Raw genomic sequence first — 15,990 nt, forward strand, 5'->3', positions numbered from 1 at the left:
CAGTATTATTTTTTGTTGTTTTACATTATTCTTACATATGAAGATGATCTTTATCTGGTTGGCACTTAAAAGATGTTGAATGTTGAAAATAACTCAGAAATTTAAAAGGTTAAATCCTAACTAGAGAGACCAACTTTTAATACATCAGTTCATAATCATTTTTTCTTGTTAAGTATTGTAATTTTTGAGACTAGTTAAATATTTATTTTAAAGGCTGATTTACAGTTCTCACGATTTGAGAAAATTTTGTTTTTACTTAGTTGATGAATGCTCTAGATGTCAGATTTTGTGTAAAATTCTGTGATAGTACACAATTCACATACAGTATAATTGGCTTCTCCTTTCTGCCCTGACTTGTTATTGAAGATGAGTCCAGTACACATTTTGTTTGTAATAATTGGTTTGTTTAATGCAATTCTAGTAAATGGAAACTGAAACATGGACTTATTTTTCCCAGGCTCCTCTTCTCTGTAACTGGAAAAATACTGTTTTCTGTTAATTTTGCGATAACAAGCCCTGTTTTTTGTGCAGTTGGGTTTTTTAGACCACATTTGTAAGAGGATGCCTGAATTTTAATGTACAATATTTAATAAATAGAATATTCTTACATCTAGTAGGCACACTGATTTGCCAGCTCAACTGTACGAATGAAGGCACAAACTAGAGAGTGGATAAAATGAACACTGAAGAGCCAAAAGAGCTGTCATAGAATCTGAAGCAAAGTGTTTTTGTTTTTGTTTTAACGTATATTAAAGTCCTTTGGTCAGTGTTTCCTAAACAGTGTTATGCTGTAATAAATATTCTGTGGCCAATGAAGTTTAGGAAGTGCTGCGTATAGGATCCCTTGAAGGGTTAGTATTGGTTGGATCAGACTTTGGAAGCTCTGTCTTAGGTATTTGGACCTTGCTTTTATTTTAGAATAAAAGGGAAGAGAGCCAGTATTTAAAAAGCATTGTTCCACAGGGCGGAAGTGGTATGTCCTTTCTATAGGCAAGGAACCCGAGTCTCTTCTGGAGGATCAAAGGCGCAAAACTAGTTACAAGGCAGAACTGGGAAAGGATCCCTAACTTCTCTGATTCTTAAATCTTTGCTCTTTTGACCTTACCATGCTGCTATGTGATTGTAATGGACTGCGAATTTGGCTTTTACTTGTAGAAACAGTAATTTAGCAGTAATACTGGGAGAGAGACTAAGTGGCCCTATTTAGGAAAAAAGGGAAGGATAATAAATTGACTATTTGACCATGTTCCTCACCCATTGCTTTGCATAGATGAACTCCATTTTCTAGAAAGGAAGGTTTCAGAAAATACTCTGTAAATGGAAGTGCTTTTTTTTTTTTTTGTGAGATTTCATATATCTTTAGGTATGCATAGCTTTATATCTGTTTTTGACATCATGAGGCCAGGATCTGTCTTTTATGAGGTATAGTGAGCTTAGAAAAGTTACTAACTTTTTATAGCTTCAGTTTCATTATCTGAAAGTGGTGATAATAATACTTAACCTTTCTGGCTGATTGTAAAGCTTAAAGGAAGTAATTATACATATAAAGTGCTTGGCACAGTATCTGGCACATAATTTTAGATGTCATTATTATGACTATTATTTGTAAATTTTAAAATTTATTTTTAGAGAAAGGGAAAGGAGGGAGAAAGAGAAGGAGAGAAACACTGATGTGAGAGAGAAGCATCAGTCAGTTGCTTCCTGTATGTGCCCCTGACTGGTCCCAAACCTGCAACCCAGGCATATGCCCTGACCAGGGGTCAAACTGGAGACTTTTCACTTTGTGGGATGACACCCAACCCAGGCCAGAGCTATTATTATTGGTAGTAATGAAAATAATAAAGGTTTCAGTGTATGTTGTTTGGTACCTCTCCTGTACCTGTTTGTTGTGTGTGTGTGTGTGTGTGTGTGTGTGTGTGTGTGTTTAATGGGCGTGTGTAGGGAGGTCATGAGGAGAGACTTAGAATCTTTTTAAAAATTGAGGAAAAACCATCACCACATGCCATTTTTAAAAATTGAGGTAAAATTAACATATAATATACTAATTTCAGGTATACAAAATGATAATTTGTATTATGCTTTGAAGTGATATAACTGCCGTTATACAAAGTTACAATTTCTTTTCTTGTGATGAGAGCTTTAAAGATTTACTCTCTTGGCAATTTTTAGATATGCAGTACAATATTATTGATGATAGTTTCCATGCTGTACGTTACATTTCCATGACTTATTTTATATCTTAAAGTTTGTACTTTCTTTTGAATATATTTTGATTACGCTATTACAGTAGTCCCATTTTTTTCTCCCCTTTATTCCCTCCATCCTGCACCCTCATCCTTTCAGCATTCCCTTCCCACCCCCTTAGTTCATGTCCATGGGTCATATTATAAGTTTTTTGGCTTCTCCATTTCCTATACTGTTCTTAACCTCCTCCTGTTTATTTTGTATCCACCAATTATGCTTCTTATTTACTGTACCTTTTCTTCATTCTCCCCCCACCGCCTCCCCGCTGATAACCCTTCATATGATCTCCATTTCTGTGATTCTGTTCCTGTTCTAGTTGTTTGTTAGTTTTTGTTTTTTTTTTTTTTAGGTTCAGTTGTTGATAGCTGTGAGTTTGTTGTTATTTTACTGTTCGTTGTTTTGATCTTCTTTTTCTTAGGTAAGGCCCTTTAATGTTTCATATAATAAAGGCTTGGTGATGATGAACTCCTTTAACTTGACCTTATCTGGGAAGCACTTTATCTGCCCTTCCATTCTGAAGGAAAGCTTTGGTGGATAGAGTAATCTTGGATGTAGGTCCTGGCCTTTCATGACTTTGAATACTTCTTGCCAGCCCCTTCTTGCCTGTAAGGTTTCTTTGGAGAAATCAGCTGATAGTCTTATGGGAACTCCTTTGTAGAGAACTGTCTCCTTTTCTCTTGCTGCTTTTAAAATTCTCTCCTTTAATCTTGGGTAATGTAATTATGATGTGTCTTGGTGTGGTCCTTCTTGGGTCCAACTTGTTTGGGACTTTCTGAGTTTCTTGTATATGTATGTCTATTTCCTTCACCAGATTGGGAAAGTTTTCTCTCATTATTTTTTCAAATAAGTTTCAAATTTCCTGCTCTTCCTCTTCTCCTTCTGGCACCCCTATGATTTGGATGTTGGAATGTTTAAAGTTATCCTGGAGGTTCCTAAGCCTCTCCTTATTTTTTTGAATTCTTGTTTCTTCATTCTGTTCTGGTTGAATATCTGTTTCTTCCTTTTGTTCCAAGCTGTTAATCTGAGTCCTGGTTTTCTTCCCTTCACTGTTGGCTCCCTGTGTATTTTCCTTTATTTCACTTTGTATAACCTTCACATTTTCCTCTATTTTGCGACCATGTTTAACCATTTCTGTGAGCATCCTGATTACTAGTGTTTTGAACTGTGCGTCTGATAGGTTGGCTATCTCCTCATGGCTTTGTTTTTTTTTCTGGAGTTTTGATCTGTTCTTTCATTTGAGACATATTTCTTTGTCTCGGTGCACCTGTTATATTGTAGGGGGGTGGAGCCTTAGATACTCACCACGGCAGGGCAACCCACTTCATTGAGTTGTGGTGCTGTATATGGGGAAAGGGTCAGAGAAGGAACAGTGTTGCTTGCTTGGCACTTTGCCTGCTTTCAAGAGACTAGCATTTTCTCTCACCACCACAACCTCCACAGATTTATACAGCCAGAGGTTTTGAGGCTTTATTTTCACCTCACAGGATCCCTGGGTTTCACTTCCGAGTTGTTCCCCCCAGTTTGAATGAAGGACCACTTGTTCCATCAGCCACTGCCTCACTTGAGTCCTCTTTGCCCCAGCTGCCTGTCTTTGTACTTTCTGCCATTCTGGATAAGTGTTTCTTTTTTAACTCCTGGGTTGTCGGACTTCCACACAGTTCAATTTTCTCCCAGTTCTGGTTGTTCTTTGTTTTTAAATTGGTTGTTTCCTTCTTTTGCTTGTGTGAGGAGGTGAAGAATATCTGTGTATGCCTCCATCTTGGCTGCAACCAGAAAAGCTATCTGGTTTATTCTTTTTAACACAGTGTTTATAATAACCCTGTGAGGTAGGAATTATTATCAGTATTTTACAAATAAGAAAGTTGAGTTTCAGAGAGGTTAAAAAATTTGCTTTAAGGTTCACAGTTTATTGTGGATATTAGTTAATTTTATTTGATTATTTAATTATTTAATTTTTAAAAATTAATTTTTAAACCAGGTCTGTTGATGTTAAAATCCATATACTTTCTGTAAAACTTCGCAAAAGAAGTTGATATTGTTTGTTTTTAATTTGCCTGTAGATAATGTTAAATCACAAGATGTACTGAATTTGAAAGTTGTGCTCTAAAGTTTTTCTCCCCACATGGAATCTTTGGCTTTTGAATTAGAGTATTTCAAAATAAGAATGCCCTTGTTAAATTAAAAAAAGTAAACTATGTTTATTATAGAAAGAAATATAACATTAAGGGGAAGAAAAAGAGGAAGAAGAAGAAAGGTAGCTGTGGAGAGGAGATAGTCATATTGACTCACTGTTAACATTTTGGTTTACAGGTGATATTTAACAAAATGTAGTTTGAGTGTGAGACCTAGAATCAAGTATGGCCTCCAGTATCTGATGGTTTTGTGAAATCAGGTTCTCATGGTTTTGGGGCAAATTACTTATTTCAGTTTTGCAGGTTCTGAGAGAACAGGGGTTTATGGAGGGCACCCTATATCATATAGTTTTGAAAATTAAAAGTGATAAGGCATATGAAATACCTAGCACATAACTTGAATTCCTGGCACATCCTAATTCTTTGCACATAGGTGTATTGTCTTCTACTGAGATGGTTTAACTGCCTTTTTCTGACCTAGTATATCAAAGATACTTTTCCATGTACAAAATTTTAAATCACCAGATAAGAAGTAGTTCACACTACATGGGATGCTATAATATATTCAGCCGTCTCCTTAGTAGACATTTGTTTCTAGTGTCTGTTTTGCAATTATAAATAATGCTTTGGTGAATATTGTAGCAGACTTTGTATATATTTTTATGGAGTTAGGATAGGATTGGAGGTTGGGGAGAAGATACACTTCTAAGATAACTGATTCAGCCCTAGCTGGTGTGGCTCAGTGGACTGAGCACCGGCCTGCGAACCAAAGGGTCGCCGGTTTGATTCCCACTCCAGAGCACATGCCTGGGTTGCTGGCCATGGGCCCAGTGCGGGCACGCAAGAGGCAACCACACATTGATGGTTCTCCCCCTCTTCCCCTCTTCTCCCTCCCTTCTCTTCTCTAAAAATAAATAAATAAAATCTTAAAAAAGAAAAAAAAGATTTATGATCCATGTTTCTGGATTGCCTTCCAGATAGGCTGTAACTGTTTATGTTCATAACAGTAATTTATATGGGCACTTGTTTCCCTGCATTCTTACTGAATTTGGCACACCATTGCTGATTTAATCAGTTTTAATTTTCATTGCTTTGAAAACTGATAAGTTTGAGGGTTATTTTTCTACATGTATATTAGTCTTTGTATATTCTACTGTTTCCCCATTAGTTTTTGTGTGTCCATTCCTACTGGGGGATATTTGTCTTTTCCTTAGAGATGTGAAAGACCTCTTCATGTGTAAATATTATGAACCCATTGCTGTATTTGGTATTTCCCCTGACTTGTCAGTTTTTCTTGTATTTTGCTTGTGTTTATTTTTGGATGATAGAAGTTTAAAATATTTGTCAACATATTTATTGGTTGGCTTTCTTGCTTTGGGCTCATGCTTAAAGAAGCTTGCCCCTCCTTAAACTATATAAATCGGCAGTGCTTGTACTTTTGGTCTCAGGACCCCTTTATACTCTTAATAACTCTTGAGAACCACAAAGAGCTCTTTTTCCTGTGGGTTACATCAGTAGACATTTGCCACACTAGAAGTTAAAACTGAGATTTATAAATACTTATTAATTTATTAAGAAATAAGTCCCTTACATGTTAATATGAACATTTTTAATGAAAAACTCACATTTTCCCAAATAAAAAGATTATTGAGAATTTATACATTTTTGCAGATACCTTTGGCTTAATAGAAGGTAGCTGGATTCTCACATCTGCCTCTGCTGTTAAACTCTTGAGATATTTATCACAGGATGCATTAAACTCTTGCAGTATTTATCACAGGACATTCTCACCTCTGGAGAACTCTTGTGTATTTCAGAGAATGGGAATGAAAATACAAATGTCATCTTATTGTTATGAAAATAAATTTGGGCTTCTGAAAGGGTTCAGAGATTCAGACTACACTTTGAGAAGTGTTGATACAAATATTCACTTATATTTTCCTCATATTTTTATGACTGAAAAAAATATAAGAAAAAAATATAAATCTGGAAAGTGAATTTGAGTATAAGTTTTCAAATATGTCCCTTCCATTATTAGCCAGCCAGTAACTTTGCTTGCATGTTGAAAGTGGAAAGATCCACTTTCATGCAAGTCATAGACTGACAGGGATGAAACTACAACTAAATACAGTTACCAAGTGAGCTTAACTTCATTGAAAGCAGTATCCCTTTTTTGGTATATTCTCTTAGTGGGGGGTGTGTGTGTGTGTGTGTGTGTGTGTGTGTGTGTGTACACATTTAGTTTTATTGTAACAAAGCAACTTGTACACTTTTAACGTTTAAAACTGAGCATCGTCTTTCCTTTCCAGCGAAACAAGAAAATTCAAAAATAAACAATAAAATTACAATAGAGAAATGTCAATTCCGAATAAGATCCTACAGGTTCTGCTGATTCTCCCACTTAGTGGCAGGGCTCAAGTCATCATCAGGAGATAATTTTATTTCAAAAGGGTCATTTTGAATTGCAAGGATGTCCGTTAAACATCACAATTAAACATGCCAAAGGAGAAGCCATGTTGTCAAAATGCCCACAACCCACCCAACATCTCAAACCCAGCCTTTGCTGACCTTCTATAACCCCCTTTTCTTTATGTTTTTTCTTTTTTTTTAAACAAGAGAAAGTAGACAGATACATGTTGGTAAATGCTAACTGTCCATATTCACATAGAGACACAGTGTAATCTCTGAGCCCAATATACAGAGAAAGGAGGGAAAAAACTAGAATTCTATGCACAACCACACAGGGGCCTAGGACCCTCCAGCTTCCAGCAGAGCTAAGGAAGCAGAAGGTTTTTCTTTTTTCCCACAGAGCATGGTGGTGTTTATTCCATAAAGTTTTTGTCAAGATAGGAAGGGCTAAAAAATGAATTTTGAACAGAAAGGGGCAGAGATTCTTTTCCCACTGTATTCTGCTCAAGGTACATCCCCCCCAAATAAGGTGAGAACCATGGTGTAAAGGATAGAAAAGAGACTTAAAAAACAGGGAGACGGAGCACAAGGGCGGGGTGGGGAGGGGGAGGCTGCAGCTTGCTCCCAGAGACTGGCGAAAATTAAAAAAGAAGATTGGAATCCATCAGAGTTCCATTAGTCATCTTCTCCTTCATCTTCCTCTCCTTCCTCCCCCTCATCGTCATCTTCATCTTCTTCACCTTCATCCTCATCATCATCATCTTCTCCTTCCCCTTCTTTGTCATCCATGTCGGGGATGCAAGTAGTACCGTAATGGATTTGGCCAGATACCATCTTTGATTACTTATCCTAACTTATTTGCATCTGCATCAGAATGGTCAGTGAACCAGGTAAAAAAGCTTTCTGGTTCCTCATGCTGTCTCTTCCTGCTGGCTTTATTCTGTGTTTGACTTGAACGTTTCGTCAAATCCTTTCCAGATTTCCATTTGATTTCAGTGGACTTTGACGATGGATCACCACTCTCATTCAGATGAAATTCTTTGGAGAGAACTTTATTTTCTAAGTAAGGTTTTTCATCAAAATAAAAATCTATTCTGTAACCTGATTTAATATCTTCAAATTCTGTCACTTCAACTCTTGTCAAATAATGCAGTGCCTCTTCATCCTCTTCCCCAAGCAGTGCAGACACTTGTGGATGGTTGACAAATGTTGTTACCCCCAAATTTGGGATTTTGGTGATCAATTCTGACCTCTTCTGAAAAAATCGTTGGCGGAGTTTGTTATATATCTGTTCTACTTTCAAAATCTCCTCACTGGCTTGTTCATTAAGTCTGTCTGTTTCATTTTGTACTTCATCAATATGTTCAATTGCTGTTCTTTTTCTTCCTTTGGCAAGTCGTGAGAGGTTGGCTTCTTCTCTGGCTTGAGGGCAGGAGGAGGTCTCAGTGTCTTCGCGAGGGGTGGGAGTGAAGACTGGCTTGTGGGAGCCATGCTGTGAGATAAGCTGGAGAATCTGACCAAAGGGAAGCGGCAGGGCTGGAAGCAGCACTGAGAAAAAAACAAAAATCTATTCTCTTAGGTTCTTGATGCATCCACCCCACCCCAGTTCCAGTTTCACAACATAATTGTCCTAAAAACAAAAGATTTTTCATTTGTGTTGATTGTGGCATTTTGCTCTAAAAATACTGTTCCCTCACCAATTATGAAAGTGGTCATTGTAGAAAATGTGAAATGTACATAGAAACATAGGATACGAATATTTTGTTACATTGAATATGCAGAATGTTACTGATTTGCTGCTATTGGTGTTCTAAGATGGCACTTCAATATTGAAAAATGCTGGCAAGTTAAAACTACACATAAATTCCTACTCTACTGTTAATAAATTGTACATTTTTGAGGTTTTAGCTTCTTGGAATTACTCACCAGACTTATGTTTATTTTTATGTGTTCCTAGGTACATTGGATAAAAAGAACAAGACACGGTTTCCTGTCACTAAGTTTGCAGGTTAATGGAGAAATATGCATGTTATGTGATAAGTATTATAGTCACAAGCGATTATGAGTATTGTGCAAAAGCCTAAAGAAGCTATTGCTGAGAAACGATGGGGGAGTAAAGAGAAGGGGAGGGGACTTGAAGAGATTAAGGTTTTACAATCCTCTTTTGGTATTTGATGATTTATTTGGCTGTTCAGGTCAAGAGAAGTAAGGAGTCAGGAATGACCCCCAGCTGTTTGGGTGGAAAAACTGTGTGGATAAAGATTTTTACTAAAATAGGGAAATTTCCCCGCTCCTACCAAAATAAAACTTCCTGTACATCTTCACTTTCCAAGGCTGTATTCTTTGGCTTTCAAAGATCAGTTCAGTTGTAGCTATGTTGATGTTGAGGGGCCCGGAAATACTCCAGCAGAGATGCTTGGGAGAGGTATTGGAAAGCTGCTAGGGTAGTTAAGTGGGCTAGAGAGTTAGAAGTAATAGTATATAGCATGGTAGAGTAGAGGTTGAGATCATCTTTTGAGAATTCTTAACAAAAGAGAAGGCAGCCAGGGACCCTCCACCTTTTGTGGGACAGGCAGGAAAATGGATAAAAAAGTAGTAAGAAGAGGGAAAACAGAAGAGTGGCAGTGTAGGAGGTAACTGACCAGAATTTAAAAGAGGAGGGAAGGGGAGGAAGAGATCTGAAATGTTAAATCCTGCTCAAAAGGACAAATAAGACCTGAAAATTGTTCATTAGATTTAGGAATAGGGAGGCATTGGTGACTTTAGCAAGAACAACTTAACTGGGAAGCTGGGTACAGAAGCTCTAGCAGAGAGGATGGAGATGGGGAAGTAGAAGATAATGAGTGTTGGCTACTCTTTGAGAAGCTTGCCTATTAAGGTGGGGAGTGCAAGTTAGAAGTGGACAAAAACATAGGGATTTGAGAATGTTTATGTTCTAAGGAAAAAGAGGAGAGAATAAGAGATTGAATTGAGGGATGAGGAAATAACCTGAGAGATGGAGAAATACTATCATCTTGAACTTTCTAGAAAAATGATTTCAAACTTTTTGTAGGAATTGTTCTAAAATCTGTATTTTAAATAATGGATGAATATGACTTTTGGTACCATTTTATAATACAGTAAGTTCCCACTTAATGTTGTTGATTGGTTCTACTACTTTAAGCAAAATTATGTATAAGGAAACCAATTTAACCATAGGACAATTGATATAAACAATTTTTAAGTTCCTGTGGAAGCTCATTAATGTTATAATGAAATGACGTTATAAGAGGACCTCTCTTATCATTGTCATGAATGTTACTCTGTTCTACTGAAGGATACAGAAACAGCTGCATTCTAAAATACAACGGCTGAGGGCTATTTAATGTGATTATGAAGTAGTTTTTTAATAATCATTTTCTTTTTTTCCTTGTGTGTGCATTTGTCTCCCCTCTGATCCCAACAACTCATTAGTGTGGTGGGTCCTAGTAGTAATACCACTTGTTCCTGCAAATATGCTGCACCTGAGTAACTGTGAACGGGGGAAATCCATATCAACAATTATTAGACTTGTGCTCTGAATGAGATTGATAATTTTAATCGGTACTGTAGGTTGTAGGGAAGATCTGGGGGATTGCTTCCATAAAGCTTAGTCTGTGATGTATATGGTTTTCTACTGCTATTTCACTTAAGAAATGCAGAGATCTGTATGTTAGATTGCTTTAGAATCTCCATTCCAAAAATTACTGACTCTGAACCTGATTAAATGACTTGTTTTCAGAACTTGGCTTTCTTCATTTATCTTTAAAATGATTATAATAGTACTTACCTCCCAGAGTCATTAAGGAGGTTAAATGCTGTAATGCATGAAAAACACAGCTTGGCACAGAGTAGGTAGATTCCAATGCATGTTAGCTGTTAATAATTATTTTCTCTCTGTCTCCAGGGTTTTGATTTTCTAAGCTTGCTGTTTCTAGAAGTCTTCTTGATTAGAGAAGTGTTAACTATATTTGAAAAGGAAATAGATTAAAATAGTCATACTATAGATTTATGTGTTGGGGAGGGCAGTGAGAATTTGCAGCAAAAGTAGGTTTACATTTGTGAGTATGCAAAAGTTTATTCTTGTATTATTTATTAGTTATTGTATTATTTTCCATATGAACCACTGTAAACCTGTCTTTGCCCCACCCTGTATAAGCAAAAAGATTTATTTCCTGAGGTAGATTGATTGGCTGTTACCGCTATTTAGGGAAGGTTTTTCTTGGAGGTTTTTGAAAACACTCTCTCTTGAGATGGTTCTGTAATCCCTTTATTTTTGGATTGAATACTAAAAAATATTTAAAAATGAGAGAGGGGTAGAAGATGACCTAGAATTATGGTTGGTATGGGGTATTTTATTTGGAGAAAGAGAGAGACAGAGAGAGAGAATAGGAGGGTAGGAGTTGTAGACTAGCTATTTTAAGGCAGAAAATTAATGTAACCTGGTGAGGTTCATGAATATTGTAGGCTTAGTATCACAACTAGTGGGTAACCTGTAATTTAACCCAGGGCAGTACTTGGACGGCAGGAAGTTAGGGTTTGTGCCATGATCTAGAAAGCCTGTATTCACTTTTTTATATGAGGCTAATGCACTTAAAAATTGAGATGAAATTGACTTAACAAATTAACCACTTTAAACTGTGTAATTCAGTAGCATGTTTACATTCACAATATGTAGCCACCACTTTTATCAAGTTCCAAAATATTCTCAAGAAAAAATATTCAAGACCTTACAAGAAAAAATTTGAACACATCAGCAGTCACTTCACATTTTCTCCTCCCACAAGCCTCTGGCAGCCACCAGTTTGGCTTGCTGTCTCTATGGCTTCACCTATTCGGGGCTGTCATTTTTTTTTTAACTACTGTGCATTTGTTTATGTTCTTTCTGCCTAGAGTATCCTAAATCCAATTAGACCTTTTCAGTGTTTGGCCTACTAATTTCTTCCTCCTCAAAAAGATGGTAGCCTATGTTTAATTTAGCTACAGTAACCCTTAGCACTCCATTCCACTGAGACTGCTCTTCTGGCTCTCCTATTATTTTCTCTGATTTTTTTTTTCTGCAGAGTGTTTCTTCCTTGCAGGGAGGGGTGTGGTGGAGTGATGGGCTTTTGGTCCCATCACTCCACCACACCCCTGGACTTTTGGTCACAGTGCTGAACTTTTCTCTTAATGGATCTTGGGATATTTTGAGTGCACAGTTCTTACTTTCATTACATTTGTCTCTAAAACAAACTCTGGGGTTTTGGATCACTGGGGAAAGGAAGCAATAATGGTTAAATACAGTTTTTTTTTAAAGACATAGTCCATTTTATATTTGTATGTTTATCATGCATAATTAGTTATACAACTCCATTTTAGAACCATTCTATTTTTTACCTTTTACTGCCGTTATAGGCGAGACTTTGGTTTCTTTCGCCTTCCCTTGTGTATATGCGGCAGGTGCTTATTCAGTGATTAGCTTGAAGAGTAGAGCTGTGGGGTAATAGAAGTAAATGTATTACAATTGTAAAGTTAAATATATATAATGAATCTTAAAATCATGTAGGTGATTCCAGGAAGTATATTTTATTTAGCTATGAGGATTTAGTCCCTAAACCTAGAAATGTATTAATAATTGTGGTAATCAAGAGGTAATCATCATTGGAGCTAGGTGGGGTTGGTCTTTTATTTTTTATTTTTAAAAATTTTTAAAATTCTTTTTGTTAGTATTTATTTTTCAAATTTTCCTATTACAGTTTACTTTCAATATTATTTTGTATTGGTTTCAGGTATAAGCAGAGTGGTTAGACAGTCATATACTTTACAAAGTGTTTCCCCTAATATTTCCAGTACCCATCTGGCACCATACAATATTACAATATTATTACTTATTATTAGTAGTAGTATTGCAGTATTATTTATTAATAATAATAGTATTTCAGTATTATTGACTATATTCCCTATGCTGCACTCTATCCCTGTGACTGATTTGTAACGGCTAACTTGTACTTCTTAATCCTTTCGCCTCTTTTACCCAGTCCCCCAACCCCCCTTCCCTCTGTCAATCACTGGTCAGTCTGCTTTCTCTATGAGTCTGTTTCAATTTTGTTTGTTCATTCATTCTGTTCTTTAGATTCCACATATAAGTGAAATATTATGGTCTTTGTCTTTCACTGGCCATAATACTATCTAGGTTCTTCCATGCTATGACAAATGGTAAGATTTCATTGTTTTTTAAGACTGAGTAAATATTCCATTGTATATATGTACCACAGCTTTATTGTCCACTTGTCTGTTGATGGGCACTTGAGTTACTTCTGTATGTTGGCTGTTGTATGTAATGCTGCAGTGAACATAGGGTGCAGGGGTTGGCCTTTTAGCAAGTTCAAAATAACACTTAGAAATATAATCTATATATAGCAGATTACATAAAGCCTAAGTGTGCAACTCAGTGAGTACACTACCACTAAGATCAAGCTAGGTATAGAACATTTTCATCATTATTTCAGAAGGCTCTCTTGTGGCTCCTTCCAGTCAGTAAATACCCTACCCCTTTACCTTGCTTAATTTTTTAAAATTGTCTTTATTACCATGTGGCATATGTTAGTTTGTCTTCCCTATTAGAGTATAAATTCATGTGGACAGGGACTTGGTTCTGCTCACTATTCTAGTCCGTGTTTAGCATACTACCTGACATATAGTATATGCTCAGCAACTCTTCAATATCTATAAGTTGAAAAATACTTGATTGTCTGTTACATACAATGTTATATGGTACATGGGTGCTCTTTTATGTACTAGGTGCTGATGATAAATGATAAATTTTAGTTTTCTAGGATGAGACTTTTGACATTCAGCATGATATTTAGACCAATTTTAAGACATGGAAATTGAACCACGCTGGCATTGGATTTAGTGCGTGCTGATCTTTGCTCACGTGAATGTTAGGAAATAATGGGAAATTTGCTACCAGTAAGAGATAATGGCAGCCTATCTATTGGATTGCTCTCTTGAGTGTATCTGATTTCTTACAGTTATCTCAGATTCTTAACTTACACACTTGATGATCTTTTTGAATACCTCAAACAGTTGCAAAAGACTAAATGCTCTTGTTCTTGTGGGGATAGAATTGTGACAGAAAAAGCATTAGTATATTTGATCAGGTAAGAAAGTTTAGCTGTCATTTGTATCACCTTAGTTAAAACAATGAAAATTCTGTTTGTCTATCTTGATTAGGTTTAAGATAAATAAAGGAATTTGTGGTTTAGGAATTATTTTAGTTGAAACTTATATTCATATAGTTGAGAAAGAAATTTTGAGCTGAAAGTGACCTTAGTATTTGGTCCAAGCTCTTACCTGCCACATTTAACCCTCCCATTTACATTTGATGAAACTAGGGTACAGAGAAGTTGCGCTATGTATGTGCTAGTTTAGTACAAAGCAGCAGTCAGACCAGTCTGTTTAACTCATAGTTCCTGCTTTTTTGCTTCATGTTGACAGTAGAATCACTTGGGAACTTTTATAAACATATACATGTTAAGGTCCTACTCCCAAAGGTCTTTATTTTTATTAGATTTGAGATAGGGACCAGACATGTATAGTAAGATAACAAAAGAAAAGCAAAAGGAAAACTTGAACATTATATTTTTAATAATATTCTAGTAATATTTTTAATAACATTAAAAACATTTTTAATAATGAATAAATTTTCCAAGTAATCACACTCATTTGGCTTAGAAAAATTATGCTGTACTACCTTTCTTTTCTGTTAAAGTATTTCTTTTTTAGAGCAGTTCTAGGGGTTACAGAAGAAGTGAACAGAAAGTACAGAGAATTTTCACATGTTCCCTCTTGTGTTACATGGTACATTTGTTAAAATTGATGAATCAATGTTGATATATTGTTATTAATTAAAATCCCTTGTTTATTATTCATAATTGGTATTCAGGCCCTCTCTTTGTGTTGGATAGTTCTCTGGCTTTTAAAAAATGCATACTGTTATGTATCCACCATTATAATATATACAATAGTTGTACTGCCCTAAAAATTCTCTGTGCTCCACCTATTCATTCTTACATCCCTCCTATCCCTGGCAAATGCTAGTATTTTTACTGCTTATCTCTGTAGTTTTATCTTTTCCAAAGTGTCCTCTAATTGAAATCATACAGGTTGTAAAGCCCTTTTTTAGCCTTCCTTTGACTACCAATATACATGTCAGGTTCTTCCATATCTTTTTCTGACATGATTGTTTGTTTATATTGCTGAATAGTATTCCATTGTATGAATGTACCAAGGCTTGTTTTATCCTTTCACTCGTTGCAGGACCGGTGAGTTGCTTTCACATTTTGGCAAATATCACTGAAGCTATTATAAACATTTGTGTGCACGTTTTTGACTGGACATGTGTTCAATTCATTTGGGTAATATCCATGAGTGCACTTGTTGGATTGTATGTTACGATTGTGTTTAGTTTTATAGGAAACTGCCAAACTGTGATTCAAAGGGGCTGCACAGTTTTGCATTCCCACCAGCAATTTAGTGAGAGTTTCTGTTGCTCCACATCCTCACCAGCCTTTGGTGTTGCCACTGTTTTGAATTTTAGCCATCCGAATAGATTTGTAGTGGTATCTCTTTGTTTTAACTTACAGTAACCTAATGATATATGATGTTGAGCACCTTTTCATATGCTTATTTGCCACCTCTATATATTCTTTGGTGAGTTGTCCAAGGCTTTTGCCTATTTTAAATGGGGTTGTTTGTTTTCTTATTGTTGAGTTTTAAGAGTTCTTTGTATATTTTGAATACAAGTCATTTATGAGGTAACGTGTTTTGCAAATATTTTCTCCCAGTCTCTGGCTTGTCTTTTCATTCTCTTAACAGTGTCTTATTGCAGAGCAGAAGTTTTAAATTTTAACAAAGTCCAACTTAATAAATTTTTATTTCATGGGTTGTAATTAGGTGTTTTACCTAAAAAAGACATTACCAAACTCAATTCACCTAAATTTTCTCATGTTATCCTTTAGAAGTTTTGTAGTTTTGCATTTTACTTTAGGTCTCTGTTGAGTTAATTGTTGTGAAAGAAGCTCAGTTTGTTTTTCTTTTCTTTCTTTCTTTCTTTTTTTTTTGCATGTAGATGTCCAGTTGATCTAATGCAATTTTTTTAAGAGACTGTCATGTCTTTTTAATGTTCTTTTTCAGTGGAGCATGC

The 15,990-nt window shown here is 35.9% G+C and overlaps 1 protein-coding gene and 1 pseudogene across 4 annotated transcripts in view; one reads left to right on the forward strand and one right to left on the reverse strand.

Moving 5' to 3' along the window:
• GSK3B (glycogen synthase kinase 3 beta) overlaps window positions 1-15,990 on the forward strand; it is a 202,529-nt gene that overhangs the window by 19,655 nt on the left and 166,884 nt on the right. For 2 of the 4 annotated variants that reach the window (XM_054572302.1, XM_054572303.1), the window contains exon 2: window positions 8,743-8,793. The exons of the other annotated variants lie outside the window; for them this stretch is intronic. In XM_054572302.1, the coding sequence (XP_054428277.1) occupies window positions 8,743-8,793 (51 nt within the window). The remainder of the gene's footprint in view (window positions 1-8,742; window positions 8,794-15,990) is intronic. 4 annotated transcript variants of the gene reach the window in all.
• LOC129069641 (protein SET-like) lies at window positions 7,461-8,276 on the reverse strand (annotated as a pseudogene).

The sequence above is a fragment of the Pteronotus mesoamericanus genome, unplaced genomic scaffold (genome assembly GCF_021234165.1).
Source record: "Pteronotus mesoamericanus isolate MK-2021 breed Mesoamerican mustached bat unplaced genomic scaffold, CSHL_Meso_final contig_228, whole genome shotgun sequence".
NCBI classification, from domain to species: domain Eukaryota; kingdom Metazoa; phylum Chordata; class Mammalia; order Chiroptera; family Mormoopidae; genus Pteronotus; species Pteronotus mesoamericanus.